Source organism: Eschrichtius robustus, chromosome 1, assembly GCF_028021215.1.
Source record: "Eschrichtius robustus isolate mEscRob2 chromosome 1, mEscRob2.pri, whole genome shotgun sequence".
In the NCBI taxonomy this organism is placed as follows: domain Eukaryota; kingdom Metazoa; phylum Chordata; class Mammalia; order Artiodactyla; family Eschrichtiidae; genus Eschrichtius; species Eschrichtius robustus.
In genome coordinates, this window is record NC_090824.1 from 185885771 (window position 1) to 185911770 (window position 26000).

At 35.5% G+C, this 26000-nt stretch overlaps 1 protein-coding gene across 3 annotated transcripts in view; it reads left to right on the forward strand.

The window, feature by feature from the left end:
* Nucleotides 1–26000, forward strand: part of PLXDC2 (plexin domain containing 2) — a 407490-nt gene that overhangs the window by 339505 nt on the left and 41985 nt on the right. For all 3 annotated transcript variants that reach the window (XM_068561117.1, XM_068561123.1, XM_068561106.1), the window contains 2 exons: nucleotides 3468–3615; nucleotides 5048–5086. In XM_068561117.1, coding sequence (XP_068417218.1) covers nucleotides 3468–3615; nucleotides 5048–5086 — 187 coding nt within the window. The remainder of the gene's footprint in view (nucleotides 1–3467; nucleotides 3616–5047; nucleotides 5087–26000) is intronic.

The following is a 26000-nucleotide window of genomic DNA, read 5'->3' on the forward strand; positions in this document are numbered from 1 at the left end:
TGTGATAAATATACTATTCAGTCAGACTGTCTTCATTCTCTTTATTTTTACCTTCTGAGCTCTTTGGAGATAGGACCTTCTCATCACTTCCTTCTATCTTTTAACCTCTCTTTTATATCATCTATTTTCTTATTTCTCTATGCTGTATCCTGGGGGATTCCTTCAGATCTATTTGCCAGTTTATTAATTCTCTCTTCCTTTTGTTTAATCTGCTGTTGAACCTGTCCATTAAGGTAGTAATTTCACAAATATATTTTTCATTTCTAAAATTTAAATCTTTATTAAATCTTCCAAGTCATTTTTATAGTCTGTAGTACTAGTTCATTTTTAAATTTTACTTTTCATTTCTTTAAATATTTCATATATAATTTTTATATATCCCATATTGGATGCCCCTACTATGTAAAAGGTTTTGCTAGTCTAATTATGTTGTTCTTTGTTTTTGCTGGCTCTTTGTCAGACTACTCTTTTTCTTTCTGTGTCCTTTAATTAGAAGTGCATTTGTTTGATCTTATTCCATGGGAATCCCTAGCATGTAAATAGGTGATGCTTTCACCAAAGAAGTTTTGATGATGGGAACCTGAGGGCTTTAGGGGACACCATGTGTTCCTGCCTTAATATTGGGAGGAGAGGTTTGGATTTATCTCCCTCATCTACTGCTGGTAGAAGGCTTGATCTCCTTAGAGCATAATTAATTTTTGACATTTTTACCCTCAGAGCAAACCGTGTGTTTTTACTTTGCCTAATGTATATTGTTCCTACTTTCTTTATAGCACACAGCTTTTGCTTTATTTTGTTTTGTGGGAGAGGCCAAAGAAAGGCCCCCTCAGAGATTTTCTTTACTTCCCGAAAATCCTCATAATGCTTTAAAATTCGTGTTTTATCCAGAATCCACTTGTATTGTGGCAGGAGGACCGTTTAAGGTCTGTAGTCTGCCTTTACTGCCATAAGCAAAACAAGTTCGGGATTTTAGCTTAAACATTATGGTGATTAATAATACTGTTTTTGAGAATAGAACCACAGGAGGAGAATAATGTGTGACAAGTTCCATCTTAGACTTACTGAGCCTGAGATGTCTGTGACATCCACATGCATGTAAGTCAATAGATGAATATTTGGGCCTAAAACCCAAGAGAAGAATGTAGACTGGAGATAGAGATTTATGCATAATTAACATAAAGATGTTAATTGAAATCATAGGTATGGAGGAGATTGCTAGTGACGATGCATATAGAGAAAAGACAGGTCAGGAAAGATGCATAAGAACCACCAACACTTAAGGGACAGAAAGGAATGGAGGTGAAGTTGTTAGACAGGTATCAGAAAACTGATGAGTGTATGTCACAGAATCGAAGATTAGAAAGTGGACAGACGGTGCCTAACGCTAATGAGATAGCGAGAGTGTACATGGAAGATTTAGTAGATAAGGAGGTATTTAAAAACATTGGTATAAGAGTTTCAATTAAGTTGGACTGGGTAAAAACAAGTTTGTGGGAGTCTGAGAAGCCCTAGGCTGATCAGTCTCTCTGGAATTCTGACTGAATGGAAGGAAAAGCAGGATGATGCTGGGATGCATGTGGAGAGGAACGAAGGCGGAGTTTTTAACATAAGATTGGACGTGCTGGAGTATGTTAAGTGCTGCTGATAACAAGGCAGGCGGGAATTAGAGATGAAATATTGAAGAGCAAGGAGGGGGTCAGATGAGCAGGTTGACAATGGCTGAGAAGGTGGGCTGAGCTGGGCCAGAGTAGAGATTGAGAGAACAGCTGTGTACCATAGACCCCATCCATCGTAACAGGAGGAGGAAGGACAGGTCAGTTCAGGTTCAAGTAAGGATGGCGATTTGTAAATAAATTTAAAGAATTCTTACTGATGACTCTTATCAAAGAAATAAAAAGTGAGCCCAAGGATAAAATTGGTAGAGGCATTATGGGATGGCAGTTCTAAGTAGAGTGGAGAGGGTTTGAAATTGATACTGAGGATAATTCGAGAGGAGATGAGCAAAGCAGGGCAGTATTGCCAGGCAGCACAGAAGGCCCCCGCTGGGCATGCAGGAGGTAAGTTTGTGGAGCTCCCAGTGGGAGGCTATAGGATTGCTCTCCAGCTCAGGCCTGGAAAAGGCAGAGTTTTTACTATATATTCAGTACTGCAGATTTTCTAAGAAGGTGTTGTGAAAAAAAAAAAAAAAAAAAAGGGCAACATGCTTAAAGGTATTGAAAAGAGAGGTTGAAGTGATGGGAAAAAGGAGACTAAAGGGAGAAAATCATTGTGCTTGGGCTTTTTACCTAATCACAGGATAAGAAGACTGTGAGTGAACAGCTACATGGATAGACTGAAAATAGGATAACTGAATTTATGATTTCGGAACTAAAGCATTCCCAACCACAGAGAAGGTCCAGGGTATGGGGATGATAAAAAAGGGGAGTCAAGCAGGAGATCATGAGATCACTGAGCTAAGAAGATGCAGGAACTAAAGTTTGGGGAATTGAATGGGTCGCTAGGATGTTGAAGGAGGGAATAAGCTGTATCATGTTTAGTTAGTGACAAGGAAGCCATCTTGGGAGCTCTTCCTGAGCCAGCAGTACGGTGAATTGTACTTCACTAATGACAAGAGAAGTTTAAGAAAGGTGTTCATTCAATAATAATTTTCAAATGTGGGTAAGTACCATCCATGTACAGAATAGTTATCTCCTACTCAAGGCCCACCAGAGGGATGGAGTCCTTTGAAGCACAAAGAGGTAGGGAGAAACGCCAACTTCTAAACCATGAAAGTTTGCATGTTGGAGATTGTTACTGGTAAATGTCATATTATTTATTCTTGTGGACTATAAATGAACAATACGATATGCACCTTTTCCTCATGTAGCTCTGCTAAGGAGAAGATAGACTAAGTGATTACCTGAGTGCTGTTCAATCTTTGCTTGGGTGGTTTTGAATATTTCATAAAGGACAACAAAATTTTAACCTTAAATATCCATTCATCCTGTGGTGGATTATTTTTCAAACAATAAAGTAGTATGGAGCAGTTAACACATTTTTAAAATTTAGCATTACCAATTTGATGTGAATGGAATACATTCTTTCTTCACACACCTAAGCATGTTTTAAACCTTATCTTTATGCGCATGTTTTTCTTCTAGTATGAACGTTTCCCATCATGCCTTTTATAAATATATTGATATAAAATTTAGGTTAAGATAAACAGTAATATGAAAGGTTAACAGCAGAAATGATGGAATCCAAATAGCTAAAGATGGAAATGCTTTCTAACATTCAATTGTTTTCTCTTGTCTATTTTATATACTTTATAAGTTAGTAAAATCTATAACTATAGTCCTGTACAAAAATAATGCATTCCTCATCTTTATTTGAGAGACTTTTGTGCTTTACAGCCCAACTTCTTTGATATAATTTTAAAACATATGTATGATCACTCAAATTGTCTTCCCCTTTGTTTCTCTTATCAGTCAAAAGAGAAGCTCTGTGACACCACAGAGCCAGTGGAACGTTCTACTCAAACCACCACCCTACGAGCAACAAGCACACAATTCAGGGCCCTGACGACCACCAGAAGAGCAGCGACACCCCGGCTGCCCACCAGCCTGCCCACAGAAGGTGCCCTGGAGATACTTTTGCTTTATTACTGAAGGAGGGAAAACTCACTGTGTTGACATGCACTGGAGAAGCTCTCCAGGGAGAAAGTTATTCTTTGGCAAACTGGATTTCTTAGGGATGTCTAAAAGGGAAAAGACGAAATTATTATGGAATAAAAATATGTGCTGGGATTTTGTTAATGTATGGATGCCTTTTATTGAGATTTAGTCTTTCAGAGTGATCCTGGCTACTAGTACTCCCTAGAAAAGAAATAAAGACTTCCTTTCATATTGCTGAACTTTGTAATAACGGTAGTCAACATTTTAGTCACAGGATAGAAAGGCAAAATGCACAGAAAATGTCCATTGATTTTGGATTCTGAACAATAGGTAATCCTACTTATATGCAATTCTATTAATATTTGCCTGGATACAGTCAATAAAATATGCTGGTCTATAACCTGTAGAGAGGCACTGTGTATGACACAGAAATTGTACTTGAAAAACATTTCCTTTACCAGGAAAGGCAAAAATACTAAAGAACATTAATGCATGAGCACAGCTCATTGGGGGAAGAAGGTATATTAGCCTAAATTTGTTAACCATCAATTCTGAAAGGTACCGCTAGGGAGAACTGTGAGACCACTTGGCCAAGAGTAAGCTTTAAGGGGGAAAACATGGTCTTATTTGTTTACTTTCATAAACCTTGCTTTCATTTAAATAAGATATTAAATTAAACTTGAATCTTTTAATTGACATTTAATTGGATATTAAAAGTTAACTGGAATAAAGTGATAAAGTGAGGTGCAGGACAGCTAGCTGCTAAATATATTTTATTGCTTTTAAAACCAATGTTGTATTTTAATCCATCTTATTTTGGGTTGTTATATAGCCTGAGAAAAGTATTTTTGTAATTTGAATCCTATCCTTTAGAATGAAATATACCGCTGAAATATAAAAAAGCACATTCTACATTTTGTTCACATAGGACAAGATCTTTTCGTATATGATTTTGGTCATATTTGTTAGCAATAAGTAAGCATTTAACTTTTGAAGTTGAATTTGTAAATACAGACAAATATTTACTATTCCAATTAACTTGGAATTTTCTTGATCTTGATTTTTAAAATAAATAAAGACTGTAGAGTCTAATTATGTCGTTTTAGAAAATTAAAATAAATGTATTTTAAGTTAAAATTATAACAGTGTACTTTTCCCACAGCTCTTAAGAGTCATATAATAATTCACTGAAGTCTCCATCTTGCAATCTCAGTTAAGAAAGTTTAGTACTACATCATATAACCTAAGACCTGCTCTCACTGCCCTAGAAATTTACTCAGTAAAATATCAAAATCTATTCCTGTTATAGTTAAGGCATTAGTAGACAATTACTGGTCTTAAGATTTGTGCACCTTAAAATTTTTTCTGTTATAACTTTGACTTTTCTCTTCCAGATGATACCAAGATAGCTCTACATCTAAAAGATAATGGAGGTAGGAACTGATATTTTTCTTTTATAAAAATTTTTAGATACTAATCTATTTCATCTATTTAAATATGAGAAGGGACTTGTGGACTTCTAAATATAGAGTAAGGTTATATTTCTTTCCCTGTTGGTATGTAACATAGGAAGAATTCAGCGGTTGGCTTGAAAAGTCAAATTGTTTCAATAGTGGAATGAAATTCTAATCTTTGTATTTGCCTATAAAACTACAAGACACCAATGACCAATTATAAAGTGAAAATGTATCCACACATCTTGCTATGCCTGGTTGCTGTAGTCCTAGGTTTATTAGTTGCACATGTGACTATCAAGGCTTTGAAAGATATTTACTAAAAATTTAGAAATAGTTCTTTTCCTATTAAATTATGTTAGTTCATATTTATATGTGCGACTCTATCGTAGAATCCTGGATTCCATAAAAGAGATGTGTTATTAGTAATTGTTTATTCAGCTCAGGAAGGGGATTTCCTCTTCTTAGCAACATCTCTTACATAAACGTGGGTACCCTGTGACACTGACCTAGACACAGTTTTACTTTTGCAGCCCCAGATGATATCCTAAGTCAGAATCCAATATATACATTGTTAGGGATGTTTTTCTCTATAACTGTAGAGAATAGTTCCTAAATTACTCAGTCTAGGTCAAGTAACAATTACTTCTGTGTTTTCTTAGGTTACTATATATCTATATCTATATCTTTAGATCAGTCCACTTAAAAGAGAAGCTGCTTAGCCTCTTCATATATATCATTATTTCATCGTTTGTCCCTTGTCTTGCTTCTGTAGCAAAGTGTTTTATTTCATTAATTTCTTATTCATTATTGTATTAATGCAGTAAGTGGATAGCTTCACAGATGACCATTTGCCACATATACACGCTAGAAATAAAATCTTGGTGCTTGAAGGGACTTTAGCAATCCCCTGGTTCAAAATTTCTCAGAGCCGGATGTTAGTGAACCTAAGTCCTCATGTTGGGGTTACCTCATTTTGAGAGAGGGTGTATAGTATGAGATGAATGAAATGGAGGAGGGGTACCCAGAGGCTTCTGTTGTATTTGTTACATTTAATTCTTAACATGGGTAGTGGTCACATGTGTGTTTGTTATATTATTCTCCATGCTGTCTTTTCCTTTTTTTTCTTTAATATGACTAAAATATTCCATAATGCTAACAGAAGAAACAAAAGATTCATGTGATGAATCCCAGATATGAGATACTCCGGGTGAAAGAAAATGAAAGAGATTTATTTTCTGGAAAACTGTTTAAAACTTTTACTGTTCGTTCATGAATTCATTAATTTATTCCTGCCTAGTGCCTGCTAATTGCAAGGGATTGTTACATGCTTGCTGCTATGGTAGTGAAAAAGGTTTAGACAAATTCCCTGCTTTCAGAGAGCATAGATTCTAAAGAAACTTCAAGACGGTAGTAAAGATTTAGGACCTGACATTTCCCTGCTATTTGGTCATAAAAACTTTTTACACATAGCATCTCAATGACTTAATGTTTTGTGGAATACATTTTGCAAAATAGTTTTCTAGAATATTACCAACTATCCCAAGGAAAATCCCTAGTTTTGTTTAATGCAGCAAGGAATCATAAAACTTTGAAGATTTTCTTAATGCAATGCATTAAAACTATCTTATGTTGCTGAGACATCAAGTTAGGTAAATTCCAAGATTGAAATGGAGGACTTTTCTTCTTTTCTGTCATACTAGAAAAGTTGACTATTGGATTTTCAGATGATATTTAGATCATTAATATGCATCAGGTACCCATCAGAATTCCAAAATATCACAATAAGACTTAAATATGTTTATACATTGGAACTCTTTTCATAGCTAGGTTTGTTTATAAACCACTTTTCCTAAAAGTGCAGTTAGAGCAGACTAACCTGACCAGTGTTAAGACAAATGTTCCTGTCGAAGAGTACTTAAGGGATATCACACATTACTTTTTACAGCAACTTTATTAAGATAACATGCTATCATTGCTTTTTATTTTATGGACTATGGAGATGTAGGAAGGATTGCCAATTTAAATCCAACTTCATTAGTTAATTAAACGTGTTGAAAACAGAATTCAGCATCGTCCTCCTCCTCCTCCTCCAGCTTAACATTTTTGCAAGATTGAGGTAATAATGAAAAAGGATGCCTAATTTAAATGTTTTCTCACATTTGTTGAGAATTTTTTTCAATGCAAGCTAAGACATTTTTATAAATTGCTATGTATTATTGCAAAGAAATTCAGCACATTTTCTTTCTTGATTTAATTGGCTGTTCTTAAAACCATTTTAATTTAGAGGTCTGTATTTTCTAGAAATGAGGGTGACATTTTTCAAAGCAGTCAATGCGTAGCTAGACTCTGCCTTTACATACATCATCTTCTTTAGATATTGGATTACCTTGGCTCTGAGTCTTCCTGGGATATTTCTTTGAGTTAAAGTAGTTGATTTTCTTAGTGGAATCCATAGCTGACATGATTATATATTCACTTTCCAGGAGATTTTCCTTCATCTTTGATATGAAAACATAAAATACTTCTGTGCAGCTGGACACCAAAGGAACACGACAGGGATTCTCATTCACAGGACGCAAACTGAGTTCCAGTCTGCTAAATCACTCTTGATAAATCTCAGTTGTGCATTGTGTTTCCTGCTACATTTAGATTAGGTCTAGGTAGAGCCTCTGCAAATTTCAAGCTGGTCGTTTGATTGGAGAAGTTTTATTAGCCTTCAGGGTTGAGTGAAAATTCTAAGCTCTGTAAATAATTTGGAGAGAAGAAACTGAAAAAATCTGAAAAAAGAGAATGATTCCTAATGAGTGCAGGTCCCCTTAGTAAGATATAGCATTGACTTACCATTGTAAATGGCTGAATACAAAAACTCAGAAGAACTAACATAAAGATAGCATTTTATCTCCAACTGAAATATTCCTACTCGTGTGTTTATAATATTAAGTTTCAAGTAATACAGATGTCTAATTAAGTAGCATTTCTGCTCCCTTATTTATGTGAAGGACTGGAGAGGAGGAGGAGGAAGAAATGAAGGAGGAGAAGGAGGGGGAGGAGGAGGGGGAAAGAAAAGAAAAAAGAGGAGGAAAGACACTCTTTCCTATGTTCCAAGCACAGTTCTAAATGCTGTACGTATATTAACTCATTTAATTCACACAATACCCCTGTAATTGGTCCTATTCGTATTTCCATTTTATAGCTGAGGAAACGAAGGTACAGAAAAGTAAGTCTACCTGGCTAGTACGTGGCAGAGCTGGGATGTGAATTTGTTTAGTCTTGATGCGGATCCCGGGTCCTTGGCAGCCTCAGAGCACGGCCGCTCCCTTGCAGTCGAGGCCTCTTAGAAACTTCACAGGGGAGGTGCCTCTGTAAGGAGTTTTACTCACACCTACTCTAACTGATTATACTTGTAAGGATTTGGAAATGAAATTTCCTCTTCCCGTGTAATTATGCATTAGTTTCCATTTTATCCTTTCTTTGAAAAACAGTGCATTCATTCTCCTGTGTAATTGAGTCGCGTCTGAAGCACTGGCATGTGTTCTGCAAGCTACAGGGCTGCTCTGTGTTTATGATCAAAAACTAAATTCTTTCAACCTTCTAGCTTTCTCGAGAAATTCAGGTTTAATTCTCCATTAAGGGGTTCCTAGAAAGTATTCTTTAAATATATGTATTTCTGTGAATAATGGTTATAAGCACTTAAAACTACACCTTCCTTGGGTTTTCAAATTCTGGCAAAAGCTTATTAGAAGAGTTGGCATTTTTAAGGAATTACCTAGCTATATATTTTAGCAGGTACAGCTATTGAGTGCCTTCTTTGGCATTTAATTAGTTGCTTCCAAATGACACTCACCACCTAAATAGAAATGTAAATGTCTTCAAGATGCAAACTGGATAAAATTATATTTAGGGCTGGCTGAAAAAGGTTTGCAAGTTGAATCAATGGCAAAGTCTTTTAATTGAGAAGTGAAGTCTTCAACCAGATTCAGCTCAATTTAGCAAATTGAGTTGTACCATTCTGCTATACTGCAGATGTTAAAATTATTTCAAGTTCTAAAATCCTGTGATTGATTTTATTATTTAAAATTTGTTGACTGAGATGTATCAGAGTACCAAACACTGCATTCTCTCTTGGTTCCTCTGAAGGTTCTTTCCTTTGATAAAGTTAAGTTTCTTTTAAAAATATATTTGAACGTAAGTTCTTAATTGCTAATGATATTTAAAGTATTGACACTCCAGACAGAGTTGTTGTGTCATGCAGGTGGCACTGTGTTTGTCATTTCTTCTTATTGCTAGGAAGTCTACTAAACTTGGATTCTGAAAGGCTGCGTGCTTGAGTTGGAAGTTGGGGTTTTCATCAAAGGGATGCTGAAATAACTATGTTAAGCAGTTTGCAGAACATTATTAAGTTAATTCTGGGGTGCAAATCTGCAAAGTGATTGATTTCAAGGAGCTAATACAGAAATACTTTGAATGAACTACAGAATGACTGGCCTAAATTCTGATTCTGTTGTGTTTAGCTTTCTACTTCTGAACATGTAAGACTTTTCATCCAAAGATAAAATGTTAGAACGTTATTCTGACTTATTCACTAGACTACCTCTGCGGTTATATTTTTATTACCTAGTCTGTAGTGACTAATCAAGTGTCTAATGTTTCATTTATCATTCACTCAAATTATTTTTTGACTTTAATACATAAATCATTACAGTAACATATCTTTCACTTGTTTCCCTACCTTCCCTTGCTATTTTTTTTTCATCTACTTCTTTCCCATAGATCACAGTCTTGTAAGCAAAGGGAAACTGTTATTACCTTTTGACAGACTATTGAATATCTATCACTTTCTGTTTCTAAAACTGTAAAGTATCTTGGCATTTGTTTTATCTTTTGCTCTGTTTGGCTACTTTTCATGATAACACTAACTCTATAATAAAGTGTATATGTGCCATAATAGTGAAAATTTCTTATATTTCAGAATATTATTTTGAATGTTCCCTAGGATTAAGAATTTCTCTCCTAAAATTCTGTCCGGAGTAGTGGTTTTCAACTTTACATGTACATGGGAATCATCCAGTTATTCTCAGCTAATTTTATTATTCTGGCTCATAAAACCCCAGTGCTCAGACTGTTCTCCATACCACTTAAATCTCAGCCTAGGGAGCTGGGACCCAGGCATCAATACTTTTTAAACCCTCAGGTGATTCCCACGTAAAGTTCAGTTGAGAACGAGTGGTCTGATGCAATTCTTCATAAATATTAAAAAGCATCGGAATCACTGAAGGAAGAGAGAGTCTTGTTAAAATGCATTTTCTGCTTTAGTAGTTCTAGGGTGGAGCCCAAATCTTTGCAGTGCCTTTCTAACAAATTCTCGGATAATACAGAAACCACCAGTTCACAGACCACACTGAGTATCAAGAATTGCGTGAATTCTTGATTTCTTTCGGCCAGAATTCCCCAAATAAGAATGACATTTCTTAAAAAAAAAAAAAAAAGAATGACATTTCTTACATTGAATCCACCCGTTGTTCCTCACCTTTACCTCATGACTCCTCTAAAGCAACACTTTAATTGGTGGCAACAAGAAATTACCCCTGTCTACACATCGAGAATGTGTCTTGCTTAGCAGAGGCAAGGGACCCAGAAGCATTACATTTGTTATAGCTCATTTTTAGTATAGTATGTGAAAATTAGTCCATTTTAGCAGTTACGAATTTATTTATTTTAGTAAAAGTTACATTTTCTTTATTTTGTTGAACCATATGAAATTGCTTATTTTTTTTTTTAGCATTTTTGACCCACAAAAATTTTAATTTCATTGTTCAACCCAATTGTTTAAAAAAAATTGTTATCCAGCATAGGAAAAGCAAAAGAAAAATCACATCAGAATATACATTTTGTCCTTTATTAGGATTTGTAGAGTTTATGCCGCTGATATAACATAGAACAAAACGATGTAGCAGAACCTCTCAAGAAATACACACACATGGCTTCCAAGAAGCAGCTCTAAATATACTTTCCATTTGCCATCAGCAGAATGTTTTACTACATCCTCTCGTTGATCAATTCCTACCTTTCTTTCTGTGCTCATCTCCTAAATAATTTTCTGTCGGCTCTCTTCTTGTCAGAAACCTGGGCTTGGGGATCTCCTGTTGGAGGAAAAAGACTTCCATATACCATTAGATTTGGAACCTGTGATTTATGAGGGGCCCCAGGAGCAGTTTTTGTGTGACCCAATATTTCTTGTGACCCTTCCTAGGGCAGTCAACATGTATAAAGTTATTATTATAGGTCTTTTTTTAGTATGAAATGTCTAGTGATCATGATTAATTGCCTTGCGCTGCTAAAATAATGTGTATGTCACTAGAAAATTAGATTAACTTTTGTGTTGATTTGGTTTGACTTGATCTGATTTATTCAAGAAACATTTCTTAAACTACTATGTGCCATATGCCCATTAGTAGGAGATGGAGATACACAGATAAACAAGGGCTGTGCATACTCTGAGGAAGCAGGTAGTCTAGTGGGATGAGATAGAGCAGTAAATCAATAATTAAGTATAGTGTGGAAAGTGCAAAGATAGATTGAGGAAAAACCGTGAGGGCAGAGAAAAGGCACCTAAATAAAACTGGAATTATGGGAAAGCTTCCCAGAAGAGGTGATGCTTGATCTGAGTTTTGAAGTGTGGTTAAGATTTGTATAGAAAAGGGACAGAAGAAGGACATTTCAGCAGAGAGATCAGCAAAGACAGAGGTTCAGTAGCATGCAACATCAAAATCTATTTAGCTAACTCTAAAGAGTTGCCACCGCTTATTTGGTTAGGGTACAGATATACACAAGTAGTGATGGATGGTGACGTTGAAAGACAAGTAGGGGCTTCAGGGCTCATAGCCTTTAATGTTTAATGTTAGGCAAGGGAGTTGAAACTTTATCCTGAAGATACTGGGAGCCATTGACATCATTTAGACAAAGGAGTGTCATGAAAAGTTTTCCATGTTTAGCAGGTCATTCTTGAGGGATCGTGGGGAACAGATGGGAAAGGAGTGAGACTGAGGCCAAGAAAACTAGTTAGGAGACTATACTAGTAATTCATAGAAGAAACAGTGAGAGGCTAAACTAAAGTAGTGGTAAATAATGGGAATAAAGGAGAGAGAATGGACAGGAGAAATATATGTAATGAGTAGAAGCTACGTAACTAATATCTGATTGGATGTGTGATTTATGTGATAGGAAGTGACTGAGATGGCTCCCAGGACTTGGGTTTAATTATCTGGTGGATGATGGTGCTGTTAAGAGGGGAAACAGGAAGAGGAACAGGTTTTTAGGAGAGGCAAGGAATTTAATTTGAGCATACTGACTTTGCAGTATCTGTGGGACATCCAAATGAAGATGTCCAGTAGGCATTTTTCTATGCAAATCTGAAACTCACTTGAGAAATATAAGCAAATGATATAAGTTTGGGCATCATCAGCATGTAAATGATAGTTGAAGTTATCAGAGTGAATGAGATTACAAAAGAATAATATATAAGTGAAGAGAGAAGAGGACTAATGAGGGAACACAGCATGTGAGATTTTGTGAAGGAAACTGAAAACAGAGTAAAAGAGACAGCAGGAAAATCAGAAGAGTTTGGTATCACAGAAAACAAAGAAGAAGAAAATTTCAAGGAGGGAGTAGAGAACAATGTCAATGCCGCAGACAAGACAATTAAAAAAAAAAAAAAAACAGAAAAGTGACCATTAGATTAGGTAGCTTGTTGATATTTGTTGACCTTGACCTGGCAGTTCTACAGTCCACAGCTGCACAATCCCCAGACAGAATTTGAGAAGTCGATGGGAAATAAGGAAATTGAAGTCAAACAGGACATGCTGCTACTTCAAAGAAGCTTGGTGAGAAGGGAAGTAGAGATTTCTGTTGTTTTATTTTAGGAGCATATTTACGTGTTAGAGGTGTTGAGGAGAAAAAAGACATGAAGAAAAGGAGTTGAGAGATGACTGAGAAAGAAGTGATATATGTGCAAGCGGGGGCGGGTCAGTCCACATTAATGAAATGAGCCAGGTGAGAGGGAGAAGTTGAGGGAGTTCATCTGAGCTTGCTACTTTCTCAGTATAATAGGAGACAAAGCAATGGGGCAAGAGTGAGTGGGAGAGGTCAGAGTACGGTGTCCAGGAGTTGAGAGAACCCATAAAACATTTCTGAGGGGAATGGAAAAGGGAGCCTCCTTTTAATGTATAAAGGGCATGCCAATATGTATTTGGAGCCTGCTGACCTTGGTGACCATCCTTGGGGTTTTATGACATCAAGACTAAGTGTTTTCATGTGAGCTTAAATCAATGCTATGGCTCACGTAGTAAGCTGAACCAGTTTAAGCAAGCAAAAAAAAATTTTTTTTGTGAGAGAAAAGGTATGCTATTTTTTAAAAGGCATAAAGCTTTAAAGACAGTATTTTAATCCATTAGATGGTAAATTTAGTTTAGTAGTTTCAACAGCTAGGTTTTCAGTGGCTTATTGTTCCATTAAGACTAATTGTTGCTTTAATTTTATTCTGCAGTGTTCAAATAATACCATGCAAGATTTAAAATGTATCTTGGGTAACAAGGACAGGAGTTAATTATTTAACACTAATTCATAACAGTACTATAAGCTACTGTGACCAAATGTTATTATTTCAGTTACAGTAATGAATTAACAACTTATTGGATAAAATTTCAACCATAAGTGATTTTAACACGTGTTAACATGCTCAGCAACTACTAAAGAAAAAATGTTTAAATGTAGAGCTAAATTTAAATGGAATTCTAATAAACATTTTATTTAACCTAAAGAAAGCAAGAGAGGAGGAAAAAATTGACCACGTATGGATGAATTCAAAGGAAACAAATAGCAAAATGGCAGACCAAATTCAGCCATACCAATAATTATATTAAATATGAAGAGAATAAACACTCCAATTAAAAACATCGATTATCAGACTGACTTTTTAAAAACAAGATCCAACTATATACTGTTTATAAGAGATGTAAAATGATTTTAAGGTAAAAGATTTTGAGGTAAAACAATAGAAAAATATATATCCTGCAAACGGAACCATAGGAAAACTGGAGTGGCTACTAAATATCAGACTAAGTAGACTTATAGAGAAGGAGTAGGAACAGAGGTAAAGAGGAACATATCAAATGACAAAAAGGTCATACATCAGGAAGAAGTTATAATTTTTTTTGATGTGGACCATTTTTTTTGAATTTTATTTATTTTTTTATATAGCAGGTTCTTATTAGTCATCAATTTTATACACATCAGTGTATACATGTCAATCCCAATCGCCCAATCCATCACACCACCATCCCCAACCCACCACAGCTTTTCCCCCTTGGTGTCCATACGTTTGTTCTCTACATCTGTGTCTCAAATTCTGCCCTGCAAACCGGTTCATCTGTACCATTTTTCTAGGTTCCACATACATGCGTGAGTATATGATATTTGTTTTTCTCTTTCTGACTTACTTCACTTTGTATGACAGTCTCTAGATCCATCCACGTCTCAACAAATGACCCAATTCTGTTCCTTTTTATGGCTGAGTAATATTCCATTGTATATATGTGCCACATCTTCTTTATCCATTCGTCTGTAGATGAGCATTTATGTTGCTTCCATGACCTGGCTATTGTAAATAGTGCTGCAATGAACATTGGGGTGCATGTGTCTTTTTGAATTAAGGTTTTCTCTGGGTATATGCCCAGTAGTGGGATTGCTGGATCATATGGTAATTCTATTTTTAGTTTTTTAAGGAACCTCCATACTGTTCTCCATAGTGGCTGTATCACTTTACATTCCCACCAACAGCGCAAGAGGGTTCCCTTTTCTCCACACCCTCTCCAGCATCTGTTTTTTGTAGATTTTCTGATGATGCCCATTCTAACTGGTGTGAGGTGATACCTCATTGTAGTTTTGATTTGCATTTCTCTAATAATTAGTGATGTTGAGCATCTTTTCATGTGCTTCTTGGCCATCTGTATGTCTTCTTTGGAGAAGTGTCTATTTAGGTCTTCTGCCCATTTTTGGATTGGGTTGTTTGTTTTTTTAATATTGAGCTGCATGAGATGTTTGTATATTTTGGAGATTAATCCTTTGTTGATGCGTTTGCAAATATTTTCTCCCATTCTGAGGGTTGTCTTTTGGTCTTGTTTATGGTTTCCTTTGCTGTGCAAAAGCTTTGAAGTTTCATTAGGTCCCATTTGTTTATTTTTGTTTTTATTTCCATTACTCTAGGAGGTGGATCAAAAAAGATCCTGCTGTGATTTATGTCAAAGAGTGCTCTTCCTATGTTTTCCTCTAAGAGTTCTATAGTATTCGGTCTTACACTTAGGTCTCTAATCCATTTTGAGTTTATTTTTGTGTATGGTGTTAGGGAGTATTCTAACTTCATTCTTTTACATGTAGCTGTCCAGTTTTCCCAGCACCACTTATTAAAGAGACTGTCTTTTCTCCATTGTATATCCTTGCCTCCTTTGTCATAGATTAGTTGACCATAGGTGTGTGGGTTTATCTCTGGGCTTTCTATCTTGTTCCATTGATCTATATTTCTGTTTTTGTGCCAATACCATATTGTCTTGATTACTGTAGCTTTGTAATATAGTCTGAAGTCTGGGAGACTGATTCCTCCAGCTCTATTTTTTTCCCTCAAGACTGCTTTGGCTATTCGGGGTCTTTTGTGTCTCCATACAAATTTTGAGACTTCTTGTTCTAGTTCCGCAAAAAATGCCAGTGGTAGTTTGATAGGGATTGCATTAAATCTGTAGATTACTTTGGGGAGTATAGTCATTTTCACAATATTGATTCTTCCAATCCAAGAATATGGTGTATCTCCCCGTCTGTCGGTATCATCTTTAATTTCTTTCATCAGTGTCTTATAGTTTTCTGCATACAGGTCTTTTGTCTCCCTAGGTAGGTTTATTCCTAGGTATTTTACTCTTTTTGTTGCAATGGTAAATGGGAATGTTTCCTTATTTCTCTTTCATATTTTTCATCATTAGTGTATAGGAATGCAAGAGATTTCTGTGCATTAATTTTGTATCCTGCAACTTTACCAAATTCATTGATTAGCTCTAGTAGTTTTCTGGTGGCATCTTTAGGATTCTCTATGTATAGTATCATGTCATCTGCAACCAGTGACACTTTTACTTCTTCTTTTCCAATTTGTATTCCTTTTATTTCTTTTTCTGCTCTGATTGCCGTGGCTAGGACTTCCAAAACTATGTTGAATAATAGTGGTGAGAGTGGACATCCTTGTCGTGTTCCTGATCTTAGAGGAAATGCTTTCAATTTTTCACCATTGAGAATGATGTTTGCTGTGGGTTTGTGGCATATGGCCTTTATCATGTTGAGGTAGGTTCCCTCTATGCCCACTTTCTGGAGTTTTTATCATAAATGGGTGTTGAATTTTGTCAAAAACTTTTTCTGCATCTATTGAGATGATCATATGGTTTTTATTCTTCAATTTGTCAATATGGTGTATCACATTGATTGATTTGTGTATATTGAAGAATCCTTGCATCCCTGGGATAAATCCCACTTGATCATGGTGTATGATCCTTTTAATGTGTTGTTGGATTCTGTTTGCTAGTATTGTGTTGAGGATTTTTGCATCTATATTCATCAGTGATATTGGTCTGTAATTTTCTTTTTTTGTAGTATCTTTGTCTGGTTTTGGTATCAGGGTGATGGTGGCCTCATAGAATGAGTTTGGGAGTGTTCCTTCCTCTGTAATTTTTTGGAAGAGTTTGAGAAGGATGGGTGTTAGCTCTTCTCTAAATGTTTGATAGAATTCACCTGTGAAGCCATCTGGTCCTGGACTTTTGTTTGTTGGAAGATTTTTAATCACAGTTTCAATTTCATTACTTGTGACTGGTCTGTTCATGTTTTCTATTTCTTCCTGGTTCAGTCTTGGAAGGTTATACCTTTCTAAGAATTTGTGATGTGGACCGTTTTTAAACTCCTTATTGAAATTGTTACAGTACTGCTTCTGTTTCATGTTTTGGTCCTTTGGCCACGAGGCATGTGGGATCCCAGCTCCCTGACCAGGGATCAAACCCGGACCCCCTGCATAAGAAGGCAAAGTCTCAACTACTGGACCGCCAGGGAAGTCCTGTAATTTTTTAAAATTAGACAAAAAAGTTGAAAAATATAGGAAGAATGTGGATTTAAACTACACTATCAACCGTCTTGATCTGGTTGCTATATAGAGAGCACTGTTCCCAACTATAGTATATAGATTTTCTTCCAAGTATACATGAAGTGATCACCAAGATAGACCATATGTTGAACCATAAAAATGTCTTAAATTTCAAAAGATTGAAGTCTTATAGACTATGTTCTCTGACTAGAAAAGAATCAAATGAGGTTCAGAAGCAATAGATATCCAAAAAAATCCCCAAATTTGTGAAAAGTAAAACCACTTCTAAATACTATGGAGATCAAATAAGAAATCATAAGGAAAATTACAAAATATTTCAATTGAATGATAATATTATAGATACAATATACCAAAATTTGTAGGATTCTGCTAAAAATACTAAGGCGAAAATTTACTATTTGAAAAAAAGAACATTTAAAATTAATGATCCAAGCTTCCAATTTAAGAAGATGAGCAAATTAAGCCAAAAATAAGTAGAAAGAAGGAAATTAGAGCAGAAAAAATGAAATAGAAAATAGACAAATGATAAAGGATATGAACAAAATCAAAAGGTGGTTCTTTGAAAAGTTCAATAAATTTAATAGCCCCTAAGGAGACTGATCAAAAATTTGATAAATTAGACTCCATCAAAATTGAAAACTTTTATATCTCAAAACCTCTGTTAAGAAAATGAAAAGGCAGTCATATACAGGAGAAAATATTTGTAATATACATATATTACAAAGGACTTGTATCAAGAATTCCTGTAAATTAATAATAAAAAGACAACCAAAACTTCAATATGATACCATTTCACACTCATGATAATGTTAAAACTAAAAATACATTAACACCAATACTGATGAGTATATGGTGCCTTGGAACTTTCCTACACTGCTGATCAGAGTGTGGTATAGTACAACCACTTTGGATAGCTGTTTGCCAGTTTCTTATCAAGTTAAATATATATGTTCCTTTGAGCGAGAAATTCTACTTCTATGTATTTATCCAAGAGAAAACATATCCACAAAAATATTGTAGAAGAATATTCATAGCAACTGTATTCATAATGGCTAATAATTAAAAACAGTCCAGATGTTTGTCAGTAAACAAATTGAACATTTCATACAATGGATTACCATTCAGCAGAAAAAAAGAACAACGTGCTGATACATTCAATGACGTAGATACAACTTTAAATCCTTAGTTTAGGCAAAAGAAGCCAGGTATGAAAGAGTACATATAGTATGATTTAATTTATGTGAAATTCAATACAGATGAAACGAATCTACAGTAAGAGAAATCAGCACAGTGGTTGCGGGGAAAGGGAATTTTCCGAGGGCATGGAGATGTTCTATATCTTGGTTTGGCTGATGATTACTTTGGTATATAAAAGTTACCAAAATTTATCGATTTGTATACTTAAGATCTGTACGTTTCAAGGATGCAAATTTTACCTTAGTGAAAAAAAAGAAAGAAAGAAAATAGAGAAATTTTGATGTGCTTCTCATAAACTAGATAGTTTTTTTTTTTAATTCTCATGAGGAAATTTTTCCAAGCTTCTTAAAATTCTTAACGAAAGAGAGGAAAAAGGCTTATCCTTAGCAAACGAGCTTCTCTAATTAGTAAGCATAAAATTTAATGCTTCTGATTACTTGATTCATGTTTTGCTTTAAGTTATTCTTAGAATCTTCCCATGTAGTTGCTAATAATGATAAAATTATCTAGCAATTACTGGGCTGTTACTATACACCAGGCACTCTTCTAAGGGCTTTGCATGTTTCTCTCATTAATCCTTAGAGTACCCTATGAAGAAAGTAGTGCTATAATCCCATTTTACGCATGAAGTATCTTACACATGAAATATCAGAAGCACGGGATTTAAGTAATCTGTCTGGGGTCACATGTCTGTAAGGGATGTAGCTGGGCTCTACCACCAAACACTCTGCTGTCAGAGCACATGCTGCTCCCCATTGCCATCCTGTCCTACAACCTGGGAGGGCTGCTCCAGATGTGGCACTGAACCCGGAGGAAGAGTCCTCTTCACCCTGTACCTGTCAAAGCAGAAAGACATGAGTGTCCAAACCACGTAGCTAATGTGGAGCCTTAGTACCTGCGCTCCTCTTAATCACGGCTCTACTACCAGATCAGTATGAGATGTTCTTGAAATTATTCATAGCAATGAGATCCTTTCTCTCACTGAAGCTTAAGTGCGTGTTGAAGGAAAGCAAGGACATTATGTAGCCATTTGCCTGCCATTCTCCCTCCGTTAAAGCAGTCCAGGATCTCAGCAAACACAAGCAGCGCCAATTGCCAGTTCATAGTCAGAATGAGCCATAATTATGGGTCCTCTGATCCCATCCCCCAACACTTTGAGACCCAAACCCTTGCAACTATAAGAGTCATAGGAGTGCTGCCTGCCCACGGTGTGGGACCATGTTACAAAACTGATTTGATGGAAAAGATTAGGCTGAGACAAGTGCTCACCTGCTGGCCTAACCATATTCTATCCCACGTTCAAAGTGTGGAACTTTAGATGCCAGGAAACTTGATATTCCAGGACCTAAGGGGCAGACAGTTGCGGTAAACACAATTTTACAGCATCCTTCCTCGCAAGCAGGCTAGCTGACTCTGTCCCCATTAGAGGCATTATCTGAGCCATGTTGTGACAGTACTGATGCTAAGCAGTAAACTATAAATACCCTGCAAAACTGGTCCTCAGGGGTTTCAGTTTTTTCTTTCTACCCTTGATATACATGCACATTTTATTAGTTCTGGTAACCCAAGTTTTTTTCCCGGTTTCCGATTCTGTCTTTTTGAGATACATAGCACATTCATCTAGTCCTGCCTGGGAGATTCCATACATCAAACCACAACAAATAACAACAGGATTGTGTGGTTGTTAAGAGCATCAAGGACTAAGTTTCAATCCTGAGGTCCCCACAAGGGCCAAATTGTTATCTCCAGCAACTAAATTAATCCATGCTTTCTTAGGAAGCACAAAGGTTCTCGTTAATTTTAAGCATAAACTCAGGTGCCAAAGACCTTGAGATTGGTTTAATATTCAGCAGTTTTCAAAAGAAGTTGCCTATAGATAATCACGGAAAGGTTGATTTTATTTAGACAGCCTACTGAATCACAGCAGCTTGGCTTTTGTTTTTCAGATAGTGGCTACAGGTTCTTTGTAGCATGGCCATGTCCCAGCTGCCGCTGGGCTCTGGGAAGAGACAGTTAAACTCATAAGGACCTTGGTGGCCTGTTTTCCTACAGAGGGGTATACAGTGCAGGTGCATGGAGATTGAACTTGATCTTTCCACTGGAAAAACTATTCACTGAGACATCCTTGCTTTCATCCAGCATGCACTTAAGCTTCAGTGAGAGAACAGATTCCCATTTCCATGAATAGTTTCAAGAAGGCCTCATATTGACTTGGTAGCACAGCCATGATTAAAAGGAATGGCAATAGTAAGGATTCATATTAGCTAAGTGGTTTGGACACACATCTCTCTTTCCACACTGATGGGAGCAAGGTGAAAAGGTTCTTTCTCTATGTTCAGAAAAAGTGATGGATTTGATAGGGAAGCAAACATCCATTGTGATATTCATATGTTTGTGCAGAAGTGACCTCTTTTAATATAACTGACTTCATTCAAATGGACAGGATTAAATGGCATGAAGAGTCACTCTATTCTGTACCCCCAGATCTTGAAAGTATGTTGTCAACCTCATTTTTTGGTATTCCACAGTAACTGTGAATATATTTTTAATATATGTATTTAATATATGTTTAACATTTGTGGGTAATTTAAGTACTAAGATTTCTGTGGACTATTTTGTAGAAGTAGAGATACATTTTATCTTTAAAAAATAATTTTTAAATGAAGAAACAAGACAACTTGATATAGAAAGCTGATGTTAGGGAAACTTTACAAGTTAGATCTTATAAAGATCTAGGTTGCTGAAAATATTAGAGATATAGGTTGATTATTACCAAAAAAGCACATATGAATAAGAAATGAAAAACTATCATGGATTATTACAAGGATTTATTTTTGGTATTACAGTAGCTATAAATATGGTAAATCCCCTCTTTTAGATGCTCACACATACACATGCACAAAAGCACCAATCACATAACAAGGCTGGAAGCAGGCTGGGTGGCGACTGCTGTCCCAAATCCCTCATTTTGATGGAATCAAGTATTTCTTTTAATATGATTTCACGGAAATTTTATTTAGCTTTATTTTTCTAAGATAAAAGGTAACAGATTATTGTTTAAAAAGAATTGTCATAACCTAAGCTCTTTTAAGCCAGAATGTTTTATATGTTTCCCTGAATGAAATTTCGCAGCTGCCCTGTAGTAGCACAGGCTGCAGAAGAGAAGCTGGGTCAGCTGCCCTGCCAGATACTGTTCTCACCACACATAACGCACTTAGCTGTGTTTTGTGCACTCATTTTAATATCTTTTCACAGTACTTACCCAAATTCCTCCTATGGAGATGTCATAATGTGAATTATGAATGTATTGACACAGTGATTCGTATTGTGGATTAGGTATGGGTTGTATAATAGTTTCGAGGACTCCTAATACCCAAATAATATTGACAGATTGGTAAGCATCCAAAAAATAGGAACACCATGATTATAAAATGAAAGAACTAAGAGAATTATGAAAAATAAGAAAGTACATAAAACACCAGGGGAAACTCTGAATGAAGTCAAGATCATGATCATGTCTATATCATGTCTATAGAAAGTTAAAAGAGCTATGAGGCTTATTATATGAGCTACAAAATGAGATCAGTTAAAAGGGAAACTTCCAAAGGAAAAGTCAATTTAGTTAAAATTTTTATTTTTACTTGATTTTCTTCTGTTACATTCGTTAACTCATAAATGGGTTCAATAATATTCCACAGGGAAAGTCATGTGTTTTTAATCCAAAAGTGGAACAGTAACATTTTAAGCATTTCATAGTTTAACTTCATTCTGAAGTGTTAAAAAAGAACATTTGACATCATCTGTATAAGATTTATGAATTTTGAACAAATTTGTGTAAGACTTTGTCCAAAGCCTCTTGGTCCCCCAAAAGACATTAATACATTGTGGAATTTATGGGCTGTAGTGTTTCTTTTTAAAGCCAAGAGAAGAGTTAGATTTAGAAATAACACTTTAGAGTGAATAAAATTTCAGACAAGGAGTATTTCTATTTTAGTTTTACTTTATTGCTGGACTTTAATTATTAGCAAGATTTAAAAGTGGGTACAGACCATTTTAGCAATGTATTAAAATCTCTAACATATTAAAGGATTGTACTTCTAAATACAGACTATCAATGCTACATGCATGTAAATACTGAAAAAAAAATCAGTCATAGAAAAAGCAAGGAGGCATAGAGGTTTAAAATTAAATGCTACACTTTGAAGAAACAAAAGGCCAAATTTTTTTTCCTTCTTTCCTCCTATCTTCTTTCTTCTACTTTATTCTTTCTTTCATTTTGTCTCTTATCAATAATTCATAAGCTTTTCTTGGAGTGAATAAAATTAGACACATTTACATGAGGTCCTGAATATTTTCAATATGTGCTTAATACCTTTAAAAAATCTGTTATCTTTGCTATCATGGTAGGTAAAATTCACCCAAAGATAGCGAATGCTTTGATAGATTTGACAATTCTCAACAGTCCTCTCTGTGTCTAAATATTGATCTGCGTTTTATAATGTACTAAAAAGTTAGGAACTCATAAGAACTGATAGGTCACTCAGTGGCTCAGATGAGAGTATATTATCTTTGATACTATTGATTTTCTGTGCTTCATTTATGTTTTAAAGTATGTCTACAACATAGTAGAAAAAAGGTCTTGATTTGGTAGGCTTTTCAAATATATTTATATACTTCCTTTTTTGGCCTTGAGGCTCTATTTGAGGATGTCTTATTGTGTTTTATCATTAATTAATCTTATTTGAATACACAACGTAAAGGAAAAAAAGCTAAAGATTTGAATTGTCCTCTATGCAATACTGTGTGTGTGTGAGGATAATTCTTTGGCTCTTGTTCACTTTTGGACATAAATGGAAGAGCGTAAGCTATTTCTAAGAATAGAATTAGAGTTTGGTTTTCAGTCTAGATTCCTCCTGACCTCTCTGAATATTCCCCCAACTCCTATGGACGCTGACGAGCTTCAGAAGTTTGTACCTGAAACAGGTTCGGAGTCTTCTTTGACCCACTTCTATCTGCCAGTTTCCAGGAACAATCAGTCGAGCCCCAGGAATGAATGTCGCCAAAGTTGACATCTTTGTTTATTGTCTTTTCTGAAGGAACGAAATCAATTTATTTGAGCAGTCTGCCCTTGAGGTGAATGAACTAAACTTCAAATATGGAAATTACTAGCACTTGCTTAAACATTTTAAATTTCAATTTTGCGTTTGAGGTGCTCATCATTTTTAACACAAAGGATTCTCTGCAATCTGTTTGCACGTCCCCGTAAGTGTGCAAAACCTATACCATTTAATTGAATAGTGGTATTAAACTGGAAACCAAATAGTGAAAGAATTTAAAATCAAAGCACATCAATGGGGTGTTCACTTCACCTCCAGACTCAATGTCCCTTAATATGCCATCATAATACCTGTTAATAGAGAGAGCAGCTAGAATAGAGATGCAGAAAACTTGGCTAAATAATATGAGAACAGAAAAACATGTTCTCCAGAAATATGTGTGCAATTTTTGCCACTTGATTTAGATGGTTATTCTGAAGCGTTTAGAAATAGCACTGGCTTGGGACACCAGGATACCCCTGTAATATCTTGGAATTGAATTTGCTACATTTCTCCTTAAATGTTTTGCTCTAATTAAGACACATAAAGTCATGTGCACATTCATAGATTCCTAAATATTTATGTTGTCGACTGGTTAGTAATATTTTGAAAATCCATGAAGATTGTTTATTTTATTAAAATCATCATCATCCAAAAATGTCATAAAATGCTAATTGGCTAGTAACAAACTACATTCTGTACAGGTTTCATTAGATATGAAAGGCTGTCTTGACATCTATACCAGTACTGTAAAGGGGAATTTGTAAAGGGAGATTTCACAAGTAGCCATTATTAGAAATATAAATAAGTAATAGTTATGAAAGTAAGCATTTATGCCTAAATGAAAAGAATGAGTAGATTTCAAGGTATAAATGCAATTACGATTTTTTACTCTAAAGATTGGCAACCTATGTCCTGCAAGTCAAAGATAGTTTTACTGATGAGAACTCTTACTGAATGAAACATGTCCCTGGCTCTCCTCTTCCTTCCTGAGAAGGACTGTCCCTTGCCTGCTGCTTCCTCAACAGGTTCTGGGTCTCTGGCCCACTTGGGAAGTGACAGCCCAAGGTCAAGTCATAAGTGTCTTTTCCTTTCCTTTCCCATCCTCACACACACACAAAACATGAGACTGAACTTTGGCACGATGCTTGTAAAAGACTGCTAATCCCAGAAATAGAACCAGATGCTTTTTGGATGAATGGATGGATGGATGGATAGATGAAGGGAAGGAGGGATAGAGGGATGGAATTATATATGAGATTTGAAGAAACATTCAAGGCTTCCTTTCGTGACTCAAGTAGATATTTTTGCCACATTTTCCCCAAAGCAACATTTTAAATTAATCCTATTTTCCCATGAAAGTAATCTGTCACACTCTTTTAAAAATAAGAAAATAGCCAAGAGCACAAAGTGCAGTAATACAAGCATACTTAAGAATGAAGCCAAACTCTTAAAAGTAACAAATGTTCAGGGCAGAAACATAGTTTATATGGTGTCATGAATCTGACAGTATAATTTGCCTCAATTTGCCTCATATAAAATATAATAACATAATAGCTACATTAATTAAGTACTTATTACATGCCAGGTAATCTCCTATGTACTTAATATGTATTGAATGTTTGATTTTTCACAGCAACCCTATGGAGTAGTTACTGTTATTGACCATGTGGTAGAGATAAGCCAACCGAAAACTAGACGGATTAAGTAATTTATTATAACCTCATTTGATCTTTATTGGAGAAGTAGTTATTCCAATATCTGTAACCCATTTTCAACAGTCTTTCTTTTTCTGTTTCTTTTTTTTCCCCCTTTTTTTCCCTCTCCCTCCTTCCCTCCACCAAACATGGGTTTAAGTACATATGATGTCAGACATTGACACCCTCCTTGTCCCAGAGAAGTGACAAGACACACAGCCTCTGTCCCTTTGCAGGCACAATGTTAATTCTTTAATCATATTTAATTTATCTTTACCTGAAATTACCAGGTTCTTTTCAGACTGCTTTACCAGAAGAACTCACAAGAAATAAGAGGAAATGGCAGTACATACAGTTCAGTGTTAATTGAGAAATTATTGAGCACAGATTCAGAGTGCAGAGTCTGAGGGCAGACTGCTCGTGTTTGAGTCCCAGTTCATCTTAATAGCTTTACAACCTTGGCACGTTTCCTAATTTCGCTATGCCTTAGTTTTCTCATCTATGAAATGGGAATAATAATAATGCCTATCTCTTATGGTCATTAATTTGATACTTGTAAAACAATACAAATATGCCTGGCAAATTGTAAATGAATTGTTTATATTTTTTATTGTGATAAAATACACATAACATAAAATTTACCACCTTAATCATTTTTAAGTGTACAATTCAATGATATTAAATGCATTCATAATGTTGTGCAACCATCACCACCA